This window comes from Microcaecilia unicolor, chromosome 9, assembly GCF_901765095.1.
Source record: "Microcaecilia unicolor chromosome 9, aMicUni1.1, whole genome shotgun sequence".
In the NCBI taxonomy this organism is placed as follows: domain Eukaryota; kingdom Metazoa; phylum Chordata; class Amphibia; order Gymnophiona; family Siphonopidae; genus Microcaecilia; species Microcaecilia unicolor.
In genome coordinates, this window is record NC_044039.1 from 31,511,311 (window position 1) to 31,534,305 (window position 22,995).

General features: G+C 43.9%; 1 protein-coding gene across 1 annotated transcript in view; it reads right to left on the bottom strand.

Annotated features, from left to right (window-relative positions):
- Nucleotides 1-3,515: 3,515 nt before the first annotated feature.
- The window catches only part of ANO4 (anoctamin 4), a 223,269-nt gene continuing 203,789 nt past the window's right edge, over nucleotides 3,516-22,995 (bottom strand). Inside the window, exons 24-28 of the mRNA XM_030214891.1 lie at nucleotides 21,748-21,895; nucleotides 14,660-14,779; nucleotides 11,300-11,405; nucleotides 6,631-6,826; nucleotides 3,516-3,840 (exon numbers count right to left, since the gene is read on the bottom strand). Coding sequence (XP_030070751.1) covers nucleotides 6,635-6,826; nucleotides 11,300-11,405; nucleotides 14,660-14,779; nucleotides 21,748-21,895 — 566 coding nt within the window. The 3' untranslated portion in view covers nucleotides 3,516-3,840; nucleotides 6,631-6,634. The remainder of the gene's footprint in view (nucleotides 3,841-6,630; nucleotides 6,827-11,299; nucleotides 11,406-14,659; nucleotides 14,780-21,747; nucleotides 21,896-22,995) is intronic.

Sequence of the window (22,995 nt, forward strand, 5' to 3'; positions counted from 1 at the left end):
GAAAGCGACCCAAATTCGGCTTTTGATTATACCGCGTTATTCGTTTTTGTGAGATAAACGCCCATCTCCCGATTTAGGTCGGAACTTGGGCGTTTTTCTCGTTCGATTATAAGCTGGATAGTCTCTCAAACATCCCCTCCCCTCGCATACCTTTTAAATAGCAGATTTTCACCAGCGAGCAGCAACTAATACACACTGCTCATGTTGGCCCCACACCCTTCCCTCTGATGCAACTTCCTGTTTCTGCCTAGGCAGAAATACATCACAGGGAAGGCTGTGGGGCCGGTGCGAGCAGTATGTATGTCACTGCTCACTGCAGGCGAAGATCTGCTACTTACAAGGTATGCAGGAGGGACACCTGTTGGGAGTTTTCGGCTGGTGGGGCTTGGGGATCCCTGCCAGCCACATCATATGTATGCTGCTACTGGGTGGGCCTGAACCCACCACCCAAGCCCACCCTTGGCTACGCCACTGATTCAAAGTATTTAGAAAGCAAATCTTTTTACTAATGTCATCATGTTCTAAGAGGTATAGCATGTATAGTCTAACTGCTTTGGATTGTTAGGCCACCATTCAAGAAAATGTGCACTATGGGCTGGGTTCAGCAAATAGCACTCAAAATTCGGAGCTGGAAAAAAATCATCACTAAGAGTAATTCTAAAAAGGGCACATGCTTAGTGCCAATTCCTGCATCTAACTCTAGGTGCCAGACTTAACACCTGCTAAAACTGGGTGTAACTGCTAGCGCCCATGTTAGGCATGCTGAGGCTGTATTCTATAGTTCCGTGTGCAACTTTTCAGACCGCCCCTGACAAGCCCATGGCCACACCCCCTTCTGAGTTATATGCTAGTAAATTTAAGTGCCATGCGTTATAGAATAGTGTGCAGCGAGATGCAAGCTATTATTGATGTTAACTGGCTTGTTAATTAATTTTTGTGCTTATCTTGGGCGCATGCACAAATTTTGGCATACAATTCTGGGCAAAATGCATGATATTTATGAACAGGCCTCACTGAAAATAAAGAGGCCTATGATAAATTGACATGCTAACACTTAATCCTCCTTAATCTGCATGCTAATGTTTTCAAGCCTGGAAATTTGTTCCCTAGCAATCTGTGGCTTTTTCAGTCTCGGTCCTGCTCCTGTGAAAATGAGAGCCGCACACCCTGCTCTGGATTATACATAATTCAGTCAATATTCAGCCAGTGACATTATTAGCCTTGGATATTCATCTGGGGTTAATTTGAAAATCCAGGGTTAATTGTTATAGCAGTGGCCACCAGAACTTATGTGGGTCCCAGCCAATATTCAGCCAGGGCCCACATAAAACACTTATTGGGATATTCAGCTGGGACCCACATGAAATTTTCTACCTAGGAACAGCACCCCCGCCTTTCTGATTCCTCCTCCCACCCCCCCCCCCCCAGGAACTACAGTACCCCCTTTCCCATACCAATCCCCCCCCCCCAAGGATGAAGATGGCGGCCCTAGATCCCAGTCCGTAGGTCCTCCCCCCAGGTCTATCTGGATAGTTCCTCGTGGTCTAGTGGAGGAAATGGGCAAAAGCCATGTCCACTTGCTCATGTCTGGCGCAACAGCCTATTCAAAATGGCTGCCATGAAGTCTAGCAACAATGCAAAGTGATGCATGTGGGTAAGAGGAACCCGAATTATAGCTACGTCTTGCAAGGTTCCGCGTTAGGAGTTACAGATCAAGAAAGGGATCTGGGTGTCGTCGTCGATGATACGCTGAAACCTTCTGCTCAGTGTGCTGCTGCGGCTAGGAAAGCGAATAGAATGTTGGGTGTTATTAAGAAGGGTATGGAGTCCAGGTGTGCGGATGTTATAATGCCGTTGTATCGCTCCATGGTGCGACCGCACCTGGAGTATTGTGTTCAGTACTGGTCTCCGTATCTCAAAAAAGATATAGTAGAATTGGAAAAGGTACAGCGAAGGGCGACGAAAATGATAGTGGGGATGGGACGACTTTCCTATGAAGAGAGGCTGAGAAGGCTAGGGCTTTTCAGCTTGGAGAAGAGACGGCTGAGGGGAGATATGATAGAAGTGTATAAAATAATGAGTGGAATGGATCGGGTGGAGGTGAAGCGACTGTTCACGCTATCCAAAAATACTAGGACTAGAGGGCATGAGTTGAAGCTACAGTGTGGTAAATTTAAAACGAATCGGAGAAAATTTTTCTTCACCCAACGTGTAATTAGACTCTGGAATTCATTGCCGGAGAACGTGGTACGGGCGGTTAGCTTGACGGAGTTTAAAAAGGGGTTAGATAGATTCCTAAAGGACAAGTCCATAGACCGCTATTAAATGGACTGGAAAAATTCCTCATTTTTAGGTACAACTTGTCTGGAATGTTTTTACGTTTGGGGAGCGTGCCAGGTGCCCTTGACCTGGATTGGCCACTGTCGGTGACAGGATGCTGGGCTAGATGGACCTTTGGTCTTTCCCAGTATGGCACTACTTATGTACTTATGTACTTATGTAATTACTGTAGGATTCACTTACTGTATCAGGAGTGAATCCCTCAGTAACCGTTACGAGCATAGGTGCCAACAGTGGCGGCCCTACCATTAGGACAACTGAGGTGGGGGCCTCGGGCGGCACTCTCCCCTTCCCTCCTCAACCCTCTTCCCCACGTTTACCTTATTTTTTTTCTTTTTCAAAAGGCGACAGTGGCAGCAGCACTGATTCCCATAGGTCTCCCTGATGTCAGCACTGGCCTCTTCTCCCTACTGAGGCCTGCCTCTTGATGTAACTTCCTGTTTCTTCAGAGGCGGGATGCAGTACAGCAAAGAGGCTGGTGCCAGCCTATGGGAATCGCTGCCACTGCTGCCTTTTGGAAAACAAAAATATAAGGTAAACCCATGGAATAGGGTTGAGAAGGGAAGGGGGGAGATACCAGACCGGATGCGGGCGAGGGCAGCATCTCATCCATGCCTCAGGCGGCAGATTTACTTGGGCTGTCCTTGGGTGCCAACATTTCAAAATGATTGGGGGGTTACAAATTGCCCTTCTCTTCGACACAAAAAAAGAAGCTTGCTCAATATTGGGGGTACTCAGTACTCACTGGCACCCACAGAGCTGACTCCTAAGGTTATGAGAAGTAAAACAGAATATAAATGTAGTATCTTGCTGCAAGCTTAGCAAATTGGCTCCATAATTTATTATACAGTTCATCTGTCCATTGCACCAAGCTGAATTTACTAAGACTTTAGTGCAAATAATATGTATAATTTATTATAAGGTTTCTTGCAATGGCATTACATTATACAAGCATTCAACATGGCTTTATGCTGCTGAATATTTTCATTAAAGCATGAAAATTCAACATTCCTTTCCTGTGTTTTAGACTATGTACAAATAAGCAATTTCTCTCTGTATATATATATATATAATTTACATACATATATATATGGTGTATTATGCATTATATATATAGTATATAACATATTTTTTGTCAGAAAGCTCTGAAATAAAAAAAAAAATCTGTAAACAGAATTTCAGTTTATATTTGGTGATAAATTCTTACATGATATTATACTATATCAAATGATGCTAAACTGAAAAAGTAGGAGACTGCCCGAAAAAGGAAAACCAGTCCCAGAGTGCATGATTTTTCAATAATCAATTTTTCCAATGGATAGACTTCTTCCATAATCAAATTGCTTTTCTTTGCTGGACTGCAGAATGATGTCATGGTAGATGCTTTGTGACATGTTAACCTGCTGTTTACATGACATGTCTGTATCATGCTCTGAGGTTGCAAATTTTCATTCTGCTCTGGCAGCGCTGGGGGACATAAACAGGATGGAGGTTTTCCACCTGGGAACAGATGCAAGGAATGCAAATATTAACTGTAATCCCAATTATTCTGGCTAAATATTTTCAGCAAAATAACATGTGTCCATGACTATGCAGTGAGAGAATAATTTTAGAACAAGCTGCCTAGCTTGTGTGGCAGGTAAGGGTGGTACGCACAGCAAGGGGGGGGGGGGGGGGCATCAAAAGCTGCTGTGACCTGTTGCTTCGTGGCAGCAATAAAAAAAAAAAAAAAAAAAAAAAAGAAAAGCAGCACAAATAAACCTTGGAAGTCTTAGAACCCATGTGCTTGTAAAGGCCCTGTTGGTCCCGCCCCACCTCTGATGTGTATGTCTTGTTACCATATGGCTCCACAAGAAGGAGGAAGCATTGATCCAGTCTGGGTTTTGCTTCCATTGAAAGCCATGGAAGTAAAACCCAGACTGGCTCAATCTGTCCTCCTTTTCCTGGAGCCATATGGTAACCCTATGTGTATGAGACTTGATAGAGAGGGGCGGGAACAGCAGGGCCTTTATGAGTACATGCCTGAAGGCTCCCCAGAATGTATTACTGCTGCTTGTTTAATTGCTGTCACATACCTGGAGGTATAGCAGTGGCAACAGCCACAGCAGTGGGGAGTGAGGGAGGTTTGAAGAAAAATGCAGGACTAATGGGGAGGGAAGGGAGAGGGTGTTGTTGGATGGAAGGATGGGTGGGAGAGGGGGGTGATGATGAACAGGTAGGTGGGTTGGAATGATAGGAGGAAACAGAGAAGGTAATGCTTGACTGGGGAAGGGAAAAACTGAGGATGATGATATATGGGTGAGTGGGTGGGAGGGTGGTAAGAGAGAAGGTATGATCCTAGATAGGTAGATGGGAAAGAGGAGGTTCTGCTTAACAGGAGGGTGGGAGGGAGGGTAGGGAAAAGAAAAGGGGAGATGCTGAACTGAGGTAAGTGGAGAGAGAAGGGGTGATGCTGGACTGGTGAGGTGGAATGGCGGGGATGGAAAAGAAAAGGGAGATGCTGGACAAACACTGGGGATAGGGTTAGTAGAAAGGACTGATTTTGTGCTTGAGGGCTGATGTAGGAGCCAAAACAGCTAACTCGGATAGCTCCAGATCATCAGGGATAGACTGAACCAGTTCTGGTTTTACATCAATTGAATGAAATGGAAGTAAAAACAGGACTGGTTCATTCTGTCCTTCATGACCAGGAGCTATCTAGTAATCCTACCAGTGATTATAGAAGTCTCCTATTCTGCCCCTCTACCCAGGGGTGTATCTACCATTGAGCAGGCCCAGCAAAATGCCCAGGCTGCCCAATGGTAGGGGCCGCCTGCTGCCCTCTGCTCTCTATTCTGCTTGTCACTTCTCTGTTCCCTTCCTGACACAAGGGATGCAGACGGAAGATAGATGGTGGAAATGCAGAAGAAATGTCAAAAGGACAGAAGACCCTGGAAAGAGATCAGAAAAAAAACAGAAAAGAGATACAGGGGCAAAAGCAATACTCACACAACAAAGACAGACAATTTTTTCTGAATGTATTAATTGGAGTATGTCAGCTTTGGGAAATGTGCATTTCTGATATCTTGTATTTCAATTTCTATTACTATGACAGGTTTTCTATATAGGTGTAGAATGTATTTGCTTTTGCAAGATTTGTTTACTGGAGCTCTGAAGGGGTTTACCCTCCCTCCCAACCCCACATCCCTACTGCCTTGGGAGAGGGATGGTGTTACAGGGTGCCCAAAATCTTTCACCCCGGGGCCCATTCGGTCCTCACTATGCCATTGCCTCTACCATCTCCATTCTTCTCCCCTGCTGATTCCGACTTGGGCCCCAGCAGTTAGCAAGACAGAAATCCAGCTAATATCAGGGTTACTTTTTTTGCCAACCACCACCAAACTCAGGGACAGCTGCCCTCCAAGTCTTCCCTTCCCACCTTCTTAAGAGTCACAACAGAATTAAAGGAGGTGTAGGACCTGTCTTCCATACAAGTGATGCACGGCCACTGAGAGGGGGTCAGGGGGGGACAAAATTCCCCAGGTTCGGCGCTGGCCATAAAAACTTAAGACGTACCCTCTGTGGTCTGATATGCCTGTCGTCCTTCCCTCCTCCCCTTCAGTGGTCCTCCATCATTTCTGCAGGCTGCCGGCAGCATCAATAAAGAGAGCAAGCTGCCTCTGGCTGGCCCTGGAAGCATTCCCTCTGCTGTGTCGTGCCACCTCCGATACCACTTTCTGTGTCTGAATTTTGAATCAGCTGTATTTTCAGGCTGGATCTGATTCAAAATGTTGAAAAATTGCATATGTCAGTTCCCGTTTCTTAGCAGTAGATTGCTGTGACATAGGCTCCAGATGAAGCCATGCTAGGTGAAACGGACGGCTCTGTAGAGCCTGGGAGATATAATCAGCCAGTGGAAGATAAGTTTTTCACTTATCTCTTTGAAATATTAAGAAGAGATACTGATATGTTTAAACGTAGTGAATAGATTTTAAATGTTATAACAGCTTGCAATAAAAGCAGTTAAACAAGGTGAAGGTGATAAGAAACTTTGGAGGGTTTTTATGACCAGTGATGGTGGTGTGACTGTGAGGTTCTTCCATGTGTTCCTTATTGGAACTATAAGAGCCACTGAGGTCTTTTCCCTCCATTGAAATGTGCTTAAGAAAATTTTGTTATTTGGTTATCTTTTTCATAATCAGAGTTCTAATTAGGGATTTGTATTTTACTCCTGCTATAACTTGGACTGTAGTGGATTATTTCACATTATACCATTAGTACATAGATGGGACCAATGCTCTAATGACTCACACACTCATGGCCACTCGTTGAGATGAGATTTTCCATTTTTCTTTCTCTCTTTACGTTCTTTCTGAACACGTTCCAGTTCAGCCTCATACATCATTTCTTGAATTAGGTATTTCTCCCTCCGCATGCGGTCTCGCAGATCTTTGGGGAGATCCGGGATCAAGTAGGATATCAGGTTTTTTATGCAAAAGACAAGGTGCTGTAAAAATCATAAAATAAATTAAGGAGAAATTAGGTCTTACCTGATAATTTTCTTTCCATCAGTCTTTCCCACTATTCCAAAACCTGTGGGATAGTTGTGTCCATCAACCAGCACGTGGAGATAGAGAACTGAAAACTGAGCTGAGACATATCTCTCTTGACATCTAGTCCAGCTCCTTAGTACCTGCTGACAAGCAGAGAAGATTTTTCTCCACCCAAATCTTGAGGGAAGCCACCTCCACTGCCATTGGCCAGCTGCAGGTCCTGCCTTGCTTGTTGATATAAGCCACTACCATTGTATTGTTGGATCGGGGCCCCCGCCAGAAAGAGAGCAAAGTTGCATAAGGCATTCCGCACTGTCCTGATCTCCAAGCAATTTATAAACCACTGAGACTTTTGTTCTATCCAGGTACCCTGTGCCAGACGGAGCGTGTAATGAGCACCCCAATCCAAATAGCCTATGTCCATTCCCACTTCCCACTTCCCACTGTGCTATCAGAAAAGGAGCTCCAGCTGTCAAATTCTTGGGTGACTACCTCCTGCATATGGCAACCAGTGTCCAAGGAAGATGAAGGTCGTACTTCTGTGACACTGGAGACCAGCAGCTTAGAAGAGACTCCTGTAATGGCTGCATATGAGCCCTTGCCCATAGCACTACTTCCATCACTGCCGTCATTGGCCCCAGAACCTGGACATAATCCCAGACCCTGGTCCTGCTTTGATGGAGGAGAAGTCAAACCAGCTTCGACCTCCTGTGTTCCATGAGGAAGATCCTCTCCCTTGTTGTGTTGAATAGTATGCTCAGATACTCTAGTGTCTGTGATGGAGTTAGTCTGCTCTTCTTGAAATTGATTACCCAACTCAACAATTACAGAAGATGGATAACTTGGTCCATTGCCACTCATAAATAGCATCTACCAAGTAGGCCAACCCTGCTTTCAGTTGGGTGTTATGGCACCCATCTTGTGTTGCAGACTGCTGATATCACTTCAGGCATGCTCTTGCCTCGAACGAGCTGCACATTGTCACTTTAAGGCCCAAAGAGACCTCTTCAAAGACTTGTTTCAGTGAGCTAGCTTCCTATTCAGTAGGTCTTTTATGGCAACACCCCCTTTCACCAGTAAGGTGGTCTTCGTAGTCACTGCCATAACAAGGGAGTCCACCCTGGGAAGCTGCAATTTATCTTTCTCCTCCGGAACCAATGGTAGAGGTGAATCATGGCTCTTTCCACTCTCAGCCCCACATCTGGTGAGACCCATTCTGCTGTAATCAGGTCCTGAATGTCTGGCTGATTCAGGAAGGCCTTAAAGGACCTCTATGCCCGCTAAGATGAAACTCCTGATGTTGAAGCAGAAGGCTCCTCAAACGAAAGCACCGCCAGTGCCTCAGAAATAAGAGTACTGAGCTGTTCTTTATAAAACAACCTCAGCACTTTCAGATCATCCCCCTCCTTAGGAGGAGCTCTCCCTCCTCTAATGGCTCCTTCAATGATGGCTTCATTGAATAGACCAAGGCCACATCAGATAAGGAAGCAGAATTAGAGATAGACTCACATCTGCCTACTCCTGGAAGTCTAAACAAATTCTCTTAGGAGCTGGAGAGTCAGTGGAGTGAGAAACTGAAGTTCCTTGCAGCAATTCTGACTGTCCCTACTTTAGTGAATAGGCTGGTTGAATAGTAATATAAACTCCAGAGAAAACAAAGATCCTGATGCAGGCTCTGTTAGGTATTGAGGCTGTAAAATGGGGCTGTGCTTCACGCGTGATCAGACGGTGGCTGTTCCTCACTGCCATTTGGCCCTGACAACATATACCCGTTCCCATACTCTCCTGCATCAAACTGCACAGCAGCCCTGCCAGAGAGGCTGAAGTCCCCAGCATATTCGGATGCTGTGCCAAATCTGAAGATGTGCTGCTGCCAACTATTTTTTCCATGTCCTGCAGGATTCTTGGCTTACATGCACTGCAACATCCCAAAGCCGATTGGCTGGTCCCACAGTGGGAACTCCGTTGAACTGTTTCCACAGGGTTCAACATTCACCCTGACTGTCACAAGCATTGCACAATGTGGTCCCAAGTCAGGATCCCTCCCCTGCACCAAGTAGAACTTGCAGCCCCCCAAGTGGTTCCGAGTCAAACTTCAGTTGGCCTTACCGCTGCTGGCTGTTCCTCACAAGCTCACAGTCTTACCCCAGATGAGAAAGGTTCAGGACTGATACTCTGTCCCATGCTCTTCAGTAAATCTCTTTCCTTCTCCTTCCTTCCTTTCTTTTCTTTCTTTTTTTTTTTTTAAGGTTGTTGTGCTGGATAAGGAGAACTCCACAGGAAACAGGGGAGAGGTGAAGCGAGGGAAGAAGTAAATTTGGGGGCACTACAAACAGGAATCTGAAGACCTTCAGATATGACTTTGCAAACTCGAGCCACCTGCAAAGCTCAACTGGAGACCAGTTGACTAACTGGACCAGGAGCAAAGCACTCAGAACCAGAGGCTGAAAAGTATGTCCTTCCACCTGCTGGAGACAGAAAATATTGAGGAACTGGGACTGGATGCCAAGAGAGATATGTCTCAGCTCAGTTTTCAGTTCTCAATCTCCACTTGCTGGTTGATGGACACAACTATCCCACAGGTTCTGGAATATGGGAAGCTACATAATGGAAAATGTATTTATGCTCTAAAGAAATGAGCATAGCATTCATATTTAAAGATGTAACTAAGAACAATGTTTCTCAATCCTGAAAACAAGTGGATGGATGGTGGATCTGAGTATTGTTTAAAAGTACTCAGGTTGATATTCAAAAAAGATTTATGCAGTTAAATTCAGAGGTAATTGGGGCCAGTCAATGCATAACTTATAGCCAGGCATCTTGATTTCTGGCAAAACCTTTTGTACATAAAGATGGAGGGATTGGAAGCATTCTGATGATGTAGCTTAAACTAACTGGATAGGACATAAATAGCTGTCCTACTTTGCACAAATAATTTATCTATTTAGGTTTACGACATATTCAGCAGTCCTACATAAACAGATAATATAGCTGAAAATACATATTAGTTATTTTTTTCACTAAACTATGATACTTGAGTAATGAAGTTTAGTGAATAATGAGTACATCATCCCATAGCCAGAAACACATGGACAGAATCAGAGAGGGCTATATTCAGACTAAATGCTGAAAAAGTAGCAGACTGCCCAAAAAAGAAAAAACAATCCCAGAGTTCATGAATGCTAAAAGAGCCTGAATCCCTGAATAGCCTCATAATGGAAGCTAAGTTCTTTCCCTTACATTCAAAAGATGCTTTGCTTGTAGGCCCTCCCCAAAAACAAAAAAGTCATAAGCACCTACCTTAGGTGTCAACCCTACTCCCCATCCAAAAGTTGACACCCCTCTCCTTTGCTGGAAGCCCAACTCATACATCCTAAACTCCTGCTCCATTAGTACCAGAAATCAAAATGGCACCAGCTGACCCCTCTTTGCATAACATCTGTTCATGAATATGATGACTCATACATATTCACTGTGGTTACCCTGAAAATTTGACTAGCTATGGATTACTATAGATGGTTTTAGGAGACTCCGGGTAAGAAGGACTTCACTGACAGCAGGAAGTTGAATGCCAGATCACAGATGGATTACCTCACTGAATGACAGATGGCAAGGTAGGTATTATGGCTATTCATGCACATGATAATCCCAATTTATGCAAAATATCTGTGATCACAGATAATGAAGGCAAGTTCCCAGAGGAATATACTTTAATGGCATTCTTGTCCCTCTTGGTTGGCGTCACTGTGAATGTTGATCTTCTACCAGATCATGCCGGGTCATCAACCTGGAACGTTTTGTCACTGATCCGAACCTCTTTGAATTTGCATACTTTCTCCAATTGCAGCTGGAGTGGAAGGCGGAATACCTCCCCACCACATGGGTACTTTTTTTTTTTTAGAAAATTATATTTGATCATTATGCTGGCATTCATTATTACATCAGCTCATACGCTGTGACAGATTATCCAGTTGGTAGTGCTTACTGCTCAAGTAATCAGATCAAGACTACCTTCACATGCAAACAACAGTCAGTCATCGGTTGTCCATAAAACATTTAATTTTAGCAGTCTGTTGGCTGGTCTATATTTATGGCCTGAAGCCATAAACACGGTGCCGGTGACTAATGAGCAATACATGCCAACTTTTGTTTTAAGTTGGTTGTCCTTATCATGACATCGGCCACGTTTAAGATTACCAAAGACTTTGCAGGCTTTGACAAAACTGAGTGTGCATTTCATATCAAATATGCCACCCTAAAGTAATACACTATTGGGGTAATACAATTTACCCATATATTTGAGAGCAGCATTACCAAAAAAATGTGTGTTGGTAATGTGTTTTACAGAGATCTTCAGACCAAAGCTTGCTGATGCTCATGTAAACCAAGAGTTAAAAGGCAAATGAACACATTAAACAAGCACTAACCTCAAACACTATAATAAAAGCCAGACGTGCCGCTAAGACATGCCAGAACTGTAATGTGTAAGCATAGGGCTCTTGTGCATGAGGAGGTGCTCGATAGTCACGATATCTGTAAAACAAACAATGTCTTACTTTCACAGCATACTTTAAATCTTTATATGCATCCATCCCATTGGAAAGACTTCATGAAGGCATTACTGATTTATATAATATGAATCTAAGCTTTGGATCATATACTGGGTTGCAAAAATCTTTGACATGGCACTCATTCTCATTATTAGCTCATCAAATAAATCATGGCGCTCTTGTTCATTATTAGCAACATGGGCTTTGGCCTCCATATTGTCTGTTTCCTTTTGAATTAGCTCAAAATATTAGCCCCATCAATATGCAATCAAATAAAACAGATATTTAGAAATATACATAATTTGTTCATACTTTCCAGCTTGATATTCAAAGCGATTTAACCAACCAGAAATGGCTCCTGGCCAGTTAAATTGCCTGTTCGAGCGGAGCTAACTCGTTATTTTTGATGGCACTTAACCAGTTAGTGCAACTGAAAATATATGGTTAGCTCCGAATGCAAAACCGGCTATTTGGGGGGTGGTCTGGGGTGAAGTCAGCACTTGGCCAGTTAAGTGCTGGCAAGGGTAACTGCATAAACAGAACAGCATAAAAGTTATTCCTATCTTTATGTAGTGCCCAATAGCCGGTTAAATGCTGAATATCGCTCTTGACCGGCAAACCCAAAAATTCAATGCCGAAGCCCGGACATGCCCTGTCATGTCATTTCCGGACATAACGCTGGCAGTGGTCAGCAAAACTCTGAGCACCGCCGGCTGAATATCCACTCTTTCATATTTAAGAACAAATTTAGCACTTAGAAATGAAACGAGTCACTAGGGGGTCTTTTACAAAGCTGCGTTAGGAGCTAATACGTGCCTAATGCAACAAAAATGGATTACCATGGAACATGCTCAGGCATTCTGTGGTAACTCTGAAATCTGTGCACACCAACCATGCTCTACAAAATATTTCTAATTTTTTTTGAGGGAGCGTGTCATGGGCACTCCTGTGCTAAACCCCAATAAATAAATAAATAAACCAGTTAAACCACATCTACATGACCATGTGCTAACTGGTCAGCACACAGATACTGCATGGGCCCTTCCCGCCTACAAAATAGGTGGTGGTAAGTGCTCACAAAGTAATTTTAAAAAATGGTCACATGCTAATGGCAACATTAGCACATAGCCATTAATTGAAAAATAGGCCATTTTAAAGCCATGGTAAAAATGGCCTTACCCCCAAATTCTATATAAGGCGCATTAAGTTGACCAAATTGTGCACACACCAATTGATTAACAAGCCAATTAATGTCAATAATTGGTAACAACCAATCAGTGGCACTAATCGGCTTTAATTAGAATTTACGCACACAACTTTCTAGGTATATTCCATAATGCGTTGCACGTAAATTCTAATGCGCAAATTTGACAAAGGGGCATGGCCATGGGTGTGGACTGGGCAGGTTGTGGACATTTCAAAAAACTATGTACACTGTTATAGAATACACCCAACCTGCACCTACCTTTGGTGCAGGTATTTAGGCCTGCTTTTATGTGGCCTAAATGGGCGTGCCTAAATTTTAGGTGCAAGAACGGCACTTCAGTGTATTCTATAAATTAGTTTGTAGAATCAAGCTAACTCCATGGTTTTACAGTGCGAATTTTAAGGCGCCATATATAGAATTTCCTCCTTAGTGTCTGGGAAAGACCCGCTTAAGGGAGCACTAAGACCATTTTTAACCGCATCTTTGTAAAAGGTCCCCTTGGCTTGCTAATGAGAAGATCTTTCATTTGTACTATGTGCCAATAATTACATATTTCAATCAACAGTGCAAAAGCAAAAGGCTCATCTTCTTAACATTCCCTTTATGTCTTCGACTCATTGCTATGCCATACCAAATGTGTTCACTAATCTGTTCTCATTTAGCATCTTGACCTCTTAATACTTTGCCATACCTTGTATTATTATTTGAATACTTTTACTGCTATAATGCCTACACATTTTATTTTTGCTGTACACCGCCTTGAGTGAATTCCTTCAAAGAGGCAGTAAATAAATCCTAATAAATATACAAATGCCAATAAAAGGCCTAAATTCAACCATGGTGCATAAACCAGTTTATTATAGAGATCAGACTAAAGCAGAGTTCAATTGGTGGTATCTGAACTCCGAGACTCATATTGTGGGTCTAGTCTCTGAAAAGAACAATTTGTTGGTTCATAGATAGACAATATTAAAAGCCTTCATGAGAATCACGGTCACATCACGTAGACATTGCTATGGTTTTCATTTCATACCGATGGTCATACTGATACTTTCCTAGCAGAGAGATCACCACTGGCAGGAAAATTTAGAACATGAAACTTGACATCACATTTTTTTTAGTGTGTGAAAATTATTATATAGATTTGTATTGAACTGAAAAACTTTGTTCAGACCAAAGAGTGTTTTCTGAGAATGTCAAGAGATCTTGAGAACGGTAACAGTTAGCAAAAGCTTGGTCTACTGCTTGCTGTGTGATCAACCAGGGGGTCCCCAAACTCAGTCCTTGAGAACCACAGCCCAATTTGGGTTTCAGGATTTTCACAGTGAATATGCATAGCTCTATTTACATACAGTGGAGGCAGTGCAGGTAACTAAATATGATGCATACTCAGACTGAGATGTGGCCTTTAAGGACTGAGTTTGGGGAACTCCTTAATGCTAACCAACTGAATCATTCTCAGAGTCAGTGACTCATCTATTAGGGATTTATTAAACTGCAACAAGAAAATTTTAAAGAAATGGATTGAAGAAGTTGACATCTGTCCCACCGATAAACAATTATCAGTTTGTTTGTTTGTTTGTTTGTATTTATTTCATCTAAATATATCATTTTTCTTCGAGGAAGACAAGGTAGTTTACAAAATGAATTCAACAAAAATACATATAAAATATATACTCTGCGTAAGCAGAAAACTAGTCAATGTGACATCCATATATATAGCACAGTCTTGATTATCTGACCTTCGGTAATCTGATCATCTGGCATATCCGACAGTCCTGCCCCCCCCCCCCCCCCCCCCCCCCGCTGATATCATCACGTTTATTTCTATTACCAGTCTTTGTTTAGAACAATTTTTGAAAATCAGGAACTCCGTGCCTTTGTTTAAGGGTTTTCTGCAGTGTTTTCCGTATTATCCAACTTTTCAGTTATCCGACAACGGGGTCGATCCCATTTAGGTTGGATAATCGAGACTGTACTGTATAATAAAAATAAGGTATTTTAATTCATGCACCTAATCTTGAAAATACCTGCAGTATCTTATGGGTGACCCATAGACTTCGTGTCCATCTGAGACAAGGTCTGAGCGATTTTCAAAATCAGCCACCAGAAACACTGAGAGACTGGCATTGACGTAGCCGACCATACATCTACCAAGCAAACGAAGAAAGTCATTGTTACTGCTAGATGCTTTGCAGATTCAAGGGCAAGAGGTTATTCTATGAAGTTGAAAGTAGGGAGGCTCAAAGAATACATGACAAAATGCTTCTTTAGTGAGAGAGGGTTGTAGATGCCTGTAATAATCCTTCGTATATTTTGCAATTCTTGGGTGTAATACCCCATCAGCAGACATAGCGGAAAACAGAATTATGATAGAATTTCAGCATGCGTGGGACAGATATACAGAGGCTCATTTTCAAAGCACATAGACTTACAAAGTCATATAGGTTAATATGGGCTCAGTTTTCAAAGAGAAAAACATTTAAAAAGTGGCATACAGCAGCATTTGGACGTTTTGCTTGCCAAAACGTTCAAATCGCTATTTTCAAAACACATTTTCTAAACATTTTTCTATGCTGTTCATACGCAATGTGTTCAGATCACAAGGAGGCAGGTTGGGGGTGTTTTAAGGGTGGTATTTGGGCGTTCCTAACACTTGGATGTTTTTCTGCCATAATGGAACAAAACAAAAACATCCAGGACTAAAACTAAGTCCTTTGAACTAGACATGTTTTAATAGTGACTAACCCAGCTCATTTTCGAAAGAGATCGCCGGCCATCTTCCGACACAAATCGGGAGATGGCCGGTGATCTCCTGAACCCAGCCTAATCGGCATAATTGAAAGCCAATTTTGGCCAGCGCCAACTGCTTTCCGTTGCGGAGCCGGCCAAACTTCAAGGTGGCGTGTCGGTAGGGTAGCAAAGGCGGGATGGGGCGGGACGGGGGCGTGGTTTGAGATGGCCGGCTTCGCCCGATAATGCAAAAAAGAAAGCCGGCCTTGCCAAGCATTTCGCCGGCTTCACTTGGTCCTTTTTTTTTTTAGGATCAAGCTTCAAAAAGGTGCCTCAACTGACCAAATGACCACTGGAGGGAATCGGGGATGACCTCCCCTTACTCCCCCAGTGGTCACCAACCCCCTCTCACCCAAATATATATATATATCTATATATTTTTTTTGCCAGCCTCTATGCCAGCCTCAAATGTCATACCCAGCTCCCTGACAGCAGTATGCAGGTCCCTGGAGCAGTATTTTGTGGGTGCAGTGCACTTCAGGCAGGCGGACCCAGGCCCATCCCCCCCTACCTGTTACACTTGTGGTGGTAAATGTTAAGCCCTCCAAAACCCACTGTACCCACATGTAGGTGCCCCCCTTCATCCCTAAGGCTATGGTAGTGGTGTACAGTTGTGGGGAGTGGGTGTTGGGGGGGATTTGGGGGGCTCAGTACCAAAGGTAAGGGAGCTATGCACCTGGGATCAATTTGTGAAGTCCACTGCAGTGCCCCCTAGGGTGCCCGGTTGGTGTCCTGGCCAGGGGCGTATCTGGAATCCGGCGGTAGGGGGGGCCACAGCCAGAGAGGGGGGGCACATTTTTGCCTCCCTCCCCCCCCCCCCCCCCCCCCCCCCCGCCGCCGCCGCCTCTCTCCACCCCCTCCCCACCGTCAACCCTCCCCCGCTGCTTACTTTTGTTGGCGCCGAGGTCCGACCCGCAATCTCCGTTTTTCGTCTTCCTCCGTGGCCATGCTTCCAGGAAGTAACGCTGCAGTGCTGATTCGTTGAATCCAGTTCGACGTCTGACGTCAGACGCCGAACTGGATTCAACGAATCAGCACTGCAGCGTTACTTCCTGGAAGCATGGCCACGGAGGAAGACGAAAAACGGAGATTGCGGGTCGGACCTCGGCGCCAGCAAAAGTAAGCAGCGGGGGAGGGTTGACGGCGGGGAGGAGGGCCAGGGCGAAATCTGCGGGGGCCCAGGCCCCTGTGGCCCCACGCAGATACGCCCCTGGTCCTGGCATGTCAGGGGGACCAGTGCACTACAAATGCTGGCTCCTCCCATGATCAAATGCCTTGGATTTGGCCAGGTTTGAGATCGCCGGCATTAGTTTCCATTATCGCGAAAACCGATGCCGGCCATCTCAAATCCGGTGATCTCTGACATTTGGCCAGCCCCAACCGTATTATCGAAATGAAAGATGGCCGGCTATCTTTTTCGATAATACGGTTTGGGACTGCTCTTTGCGGCGCCGGCCAAATAGATGGCCGGCCATCTATTTAGCCAGTGCCGTTCGATTATGCCCCTCCACACCACAAAAAGTGCCCTAATTGACCAGATGACTTTACTCCCCCAGTGGTCACTGACCACAAAGATGTGAAAGAAACAGTACATACCAGTCTCTATGACAGCCTCAGATGTTACGGCCAATTCTATTAGAGCAGCAAGCAGGTCTATGGATTGTGCCTACTGGTCTGTGTAATGCAATGTGGAGAAGGGGACCCAGGCCTATAATCCACACTAACTGTTAAACTTGTGGTGGAAAGTGTTAGCCCTCGAAACTCACCAAAAACCTACTGTACTCACATATAGGTGATTCCTGCAGATATAAGGGCTATAGTAATGATGTATAGTTGGGTATAGTAAGGGGTCTGCTTACGAAGCAGCGCCAGTGGCTGTCCACGCACTAGTGCCAACACAGCCCATTCAAAGTGAATGGGTCATATCAGCACTAGCGCAAGGGCAGTCGCCAGCATTGCTTAGTAAACCAGAGCGTAAGTTTTCGATGGGTTTTGCAGGGCTCACCATACAATATAAGGGGGTAACATGAGATGTGTACCTGGAAGCTTTTATGTGAAGTTCACTGCAGTGCCCTCAAGGGTGCATCACTGCTCTGCTGGGAAGTCTGTGTAGCCAGTCTACTAAGAATGCTGGCCCCCCATTACATCCCAAGGATTGTTTTTTGGGCGTTTTTGTCTTTGACTTTTTTTTCAATTGTTCCTAAAAGATAAATGCAGTGAGCACAAAAATATCTAGCAAATGGCCATTTTCAAAACAAAAAGTTTGAGGTTTTCCTGGATTGAAAATGGGCATGTTCGCTATTGGATTTTTGGCCGTTTTGCCAAAATTGGATTTAGATGTCATGTTGGAATTCCCCTCTAAATGTGCCATACTAGGTCAGACCACAGCTCCATCAAAACCAGCATCCTGTTTGAGACAATGGCTGATGTGAAGCCCGTGTACATCCCAAGAAAAGATCCTTTTCTTTCTGCTCACTTAGGGGTATATTTACTAAGCTGGCTTGATTTTGTGCATTTTTCACCTGGACTTTTTTTTTTTTTTTTTTCAAAAATGGACCAAAAAGATAAACACACAGAGCACAAAAACATCTAGCAAGTAGCCATTTTTGAAAAAAAAGGAAAAAAAAGATAGATGTGCTGTTTCAAAAATTGCTATATTTGCTGCTTGGATTCTGGATGTTTTGAGCAAAACATCCAAAGTCAGACTTAGATGTCATATCAAAAATGCCCCTCTATGTAACTTTGTAAGTCTATGGGGCCCTTTTATAGAGCAGCAGTAAGCCTAACCCGGGCTTACCGTTTGCTCTTTCTGGACTACTGCCAGCCCAACGCGGCCACCAGCGGTAGTCCCGCCCCAAGCGTGCGCCTTTTCTGGGGGAAAAATAAACCCCCCTGGAAATGCATATTGGTAACCCAGTGGTAATTGGGCATTGACGCATGCTGCCTGGTTACCGCAGAAGCCCTTATCATCACCTCAGTGGGTGACGATAAGGGCTCCTCGTGAATGGCCATGCGATAGAAGTTCTCTTACCGCAAGGTCATATGTGCCTGGGGTTTTTAATCTACTACATTAAAAATGGCCCTGGTGTGCAAGAAAAATAGTCCCCGCCACCAGCGCAGGGTCCTTTTCCCCGCAGCTAGATAAAAGGGCCCCATGTACTTTGAAATTGAGCTTGGAATAGGGTGGAGAGGTTCAGATGAAATCCTGGCCAAGGCTCAGTGAGACCCCTGTTGCCAGGAAAGCCAGAATGATCCCTATATTATTTTGAGATAAAAATCAGAGCAGACAAAGGTAGCTGGCCCATAGGTGAATTTTTGTAAAGGAACAAGCAAAAATAAAGCGCTATGCTTGGAAGAAAATGCTGTGCTTGGAATTGAAGGAGTCTCCTCCTGTGTGGAAGAGTTGCATAATGCACCCTCAAAAGACAGAGCATAGGAAAATGACATGACTGCTGGATCAATATGGAAACTTCCATGTTTGTGCTACCAAGAATAGTAGAGGAATAAAAATGGAAATGAAACTAACTGAGGTGGCTAGGAAGCAATATCCTGTGTGTAGTCAAGTGGCGTAGCCAAGGGTGGGCTGGGGTGGGCCCAGGCCCACCCACTTTAGGTTCAGGCCCACCAAGTAGCAGCACACCTACAATGTGGCTGGCAGGGACCCCAAGCCTCACCAGCCAAAAACTCCAAACAACTTTCTGCTGCCGGTGAAAATCTGCTATTTAAAAGGTATACGGGGGAGAGGGGATGTTTGAAAGACCATATGGCATGCAGGCGAGAGAGGGAGAAACCAAATCACTTGCAGGACAAGGCGGAGTGCTGCCCACCCACCTTGGGTCCAGGCCCACCCAAACTTGGGTGTCTGGCTACGCCCCTGAGTCAAGCTAGTATGGCTGACAGCCAAGATGCAAAGAAACAAACAAAACAAAGAAAAGAGGCGGTGGATATGTTTGACTCTTCCAATTACCTTTATTCTTGTAATTGGAAGAGTCAAACTTATCCACTGTCTGTTTTTGTGTTTAGCACGGTGTGTCAGTGGATTTAATTTTTCCTCTGTTTGGAGATTATTAAGGGTTCTGACAGCTAAGATTCACCCTTAGCTAGATGATTCAGAAAGGAATAACCTGGAACACTGGGTTGAACAGTTGATACTATTTGCTGTAATTTGCTAATATATGTTATGAAAGTGATAATACATCTTATCTTATATATATATATGTTAGATGATGTCTTCCTGAATAATGCTTCTAGTGATTAACTATCACAAAAAAAATAATTATAAGGCTAGAGAAGTTAGGTGTGACTTGCTTTTGCATCCACACCTTACAACATGACACAATCAAGGCTGTAACCAGATTGAATGAATGAATGAATGAATGAAAAGTCAACAGACTTGTATTTTAAATGGGATTCCCTTTGGATTTCCTTGCATTTTACCAAGAGCAACAGTAATTAAAAAAAAATAAGAAGGAGAAAAGAAAAGTAGAATCTTGCAGAAATTCAAAATTGTTGTGAAACTTACATAAGAATAGCCATACTGGGTCAGACCAATGGTCCATCTAGCCCAGTATCCTGCTTCCAATCCAGATCACAAGTACCTGGCAGAAACCCAATTAGTATCAACATTCCATGCTACTAATCCCAGGGCAAGCAGTGGCTTCTCCCATGTCCATCACGTTAGGAGTTACGGACCAAGAAAGGGATCTGGGTGTCGTCGTCGATAACACACTGAAACCTTCTGCTCAGTGTGCTGCTGTGGCTAAGAAAGCAAATAGAATGTTGGGTATTATTAGGAAAGGTATGGAAAACAGGTGTGAGGATGTTATAATGCCGTTGTATCGCTCCATGGTGCGACCGCACCTTGAGTATTGTGTTCAATTCTGGTCGCCGCATCTCAAGAAAGATATAGTAGAATTGGAAAAGGTGCAGCGAAGGGCGACTAAAATGATAGCGGGGATGGGACGACTTCCCTATGAAGAAAGACTAAGGAGGCTAGGGCTATACAGCTTGGAGAAGAGACGGCTGAGGGGAGACATGATAGAGGTATATAAAATAATGAATGGAGTGGAACAGGTGGATGTGAAGCGTCTGTTCACGCTTTCCAAAAATACTAGGACTAGGGGGCATGCGATGAAACTACAGTGTAGTAAATTTAAAACAAATCGGGGAAAACTTTTCTTCACCCAACGTGTAATTAAACTCTGGAATTCGTTGCCGGAGAAAGTGGTGAAGGCGGTTAGCTTAGCAGAGTTTAAAAAGGGGTTGGACGGTTTCCTAAAGGACAAGTCCATAAACCGCTACTAAACGGACTTGGAAAAATCCAAAATTCCAGGAATAAAATGTATAGAATGTTTGTACGTTTGGGAAGCTTGCCAGGTGCCCTTGGCCTGGATTGGCCGCTGTCGTGGACAGGATGCTGGGCTCGATGGACCCTTGGTCTTTTCCCAGTATGGCATTACTTATGTACTTATGTACTTAATAACAAACTATAGACTTTTCCTCCAGGAACTTGTCCAAACCTTTTTTAAACCCAGATACACTAACCACCCCCTAACAACTGCTCCAGGGACCTGCATACTGCTGCCAGGGAGGTGGGTATGACATTTGAGGGTGAAAATAAAAAGTTGTGAAACATCATTTTTTTTGTGGTGGGAGGGGGTTAGTGACCACTGGGGGAGTCAGGGGAGGTCATCCCCGATTCCCTCTGGTGGTAATCTGGTCATTTAGGGCACTTTTTGGGGCCTTATTCGTGAAAAAACAGGGTCCAGGAAAAGTGCCCTAAATTCTAGCTACAAACGCATACTTTTTTCCATTATCGGCGAAAGGCGCCCATCTCTGTTCGGGTGATAACCATGCCCCAGTCCTGTCTTCACCACGCCTCCAACACGCCCCCGTCAACTTTGTACGCTTCTGCGATGGAGTGCAGTTGAAAACGTCCAAGTTCGGCTTTCAATTATACCGCGTTATTTGTTTTTGTGAGATAAACGTCCATCTCCCAATTTAGGTCGGAACTTGGGCATTTTTCTGGTTCGATTATAAGCAGGATAGTAAGACAGTTCTGAATATAAGTGGAGGAGTTATGTCAAGTTCTACTCAGTCTAGGTTTTATTCCTATTATATAGACAATATACAAAATACAAGTTAAAGAAAACAGTTCCAGATTAGCAAAAGCATCAAATTGTTAAGCAGAGGAGACAGTTATGAGATCAGATATCCATGCATGATAGGCAAGCATGAAAGGTACGTCATTAGTCCTGCCCCAGTTCAATTCTGTATTTAAGAAACAGTGGTTTTATGTGTTATAGAGACCTGAAAAGAGACCTACTTTTCTCCTGCCTGTCCTTGGCCTGCACATGGTCCATACTTGTAAGCATAGACTAGCCGGGGAATGAAATCTGAAGTCACCGCTACGACAAATGCATTTGTGATAACAGAAAGGATGCCGATGCCCTCCAGAATTCCATACCATATTCCTGTTGTTGAAAGACAGCATTGTGTTAATTGCAGGAAAGCAACATTATTATTAGCTGCATTTCAAATGGAAATGATGGGCCTGATTGCCCTTGCAAATCAAATCAGCCTTTGAATTACATTACTATAAATCAGGGAATCCACAACAAGTATGCATAAGATAAATTTAAATGAACAACCTCCATTGTGTGCAAATTTATCTCATGCATATTTATTGTGGACATCCCAAACACTATTATTATTACTACTACTACTACTTATCATACAACCTGACTGACTGGGTGTATCCCGAGGACTGGGTTGAGAACCTCTGCTATAATATGTATTATCAATGATGATGCCTCATTATCAGCAATGTTTAAGAAGCTACTTTGCTGAAGATTTTGTGGGCAGGGTGTGGTGTAGCACTTTTTAGTTCAGTGACTGGCTAGATCAGATTGTCAGGTGAATGCAGCACGTTTAGGCTTTTACAGGTAAGATTCACATGAAATAAATTAGATTTTGTAGGGACTATGGAGTTTTAAGGATGAGGACCTCGGGTGGGAAATATAGGGGGTAATTTTTATCAAGGATCTTTTGATCATAGAAGCCTATATAGGAACATAAAAAGCTTCTTATAAAGTTACCCCATGCATAAAAGTACACTCTTGACAAAAAGGCACATATTTTTACGTGATCCATGTGTAGACGTGTTTAAGAGCATAGTTTGGTCAGAGCATGGTGGATCCATAAAATACACATTTATGTTCATACCATTGTTTATCCCTGGAAATAATCTATGGCAAACAGATTTATCTATATGACAGACTGGCTCTGCCCAGTGCATCCCAGGGTGCATCACATAGGACAGGACACTGCCATTTTGAAGATGACGGTATCTGAAGCAGGAGCAATGCCCCCTTGCTCCTGCTTCATTTAAGGTATGGGGCTCTGGGGGGCCTGGGCAAAGTGTTGTGGGGTGGATGTCACTAGACACCAGAGAGGTTTTTTCATGTTAAGTCATCAGGTTGGATCTGGTCAGGTCAGGTGAGTGTCATTGGATAGCAGGGACCTTTTTGGAAGGGGAGTGGAGGGTCACTAGACCACCAGGGCAAGGGAGTGT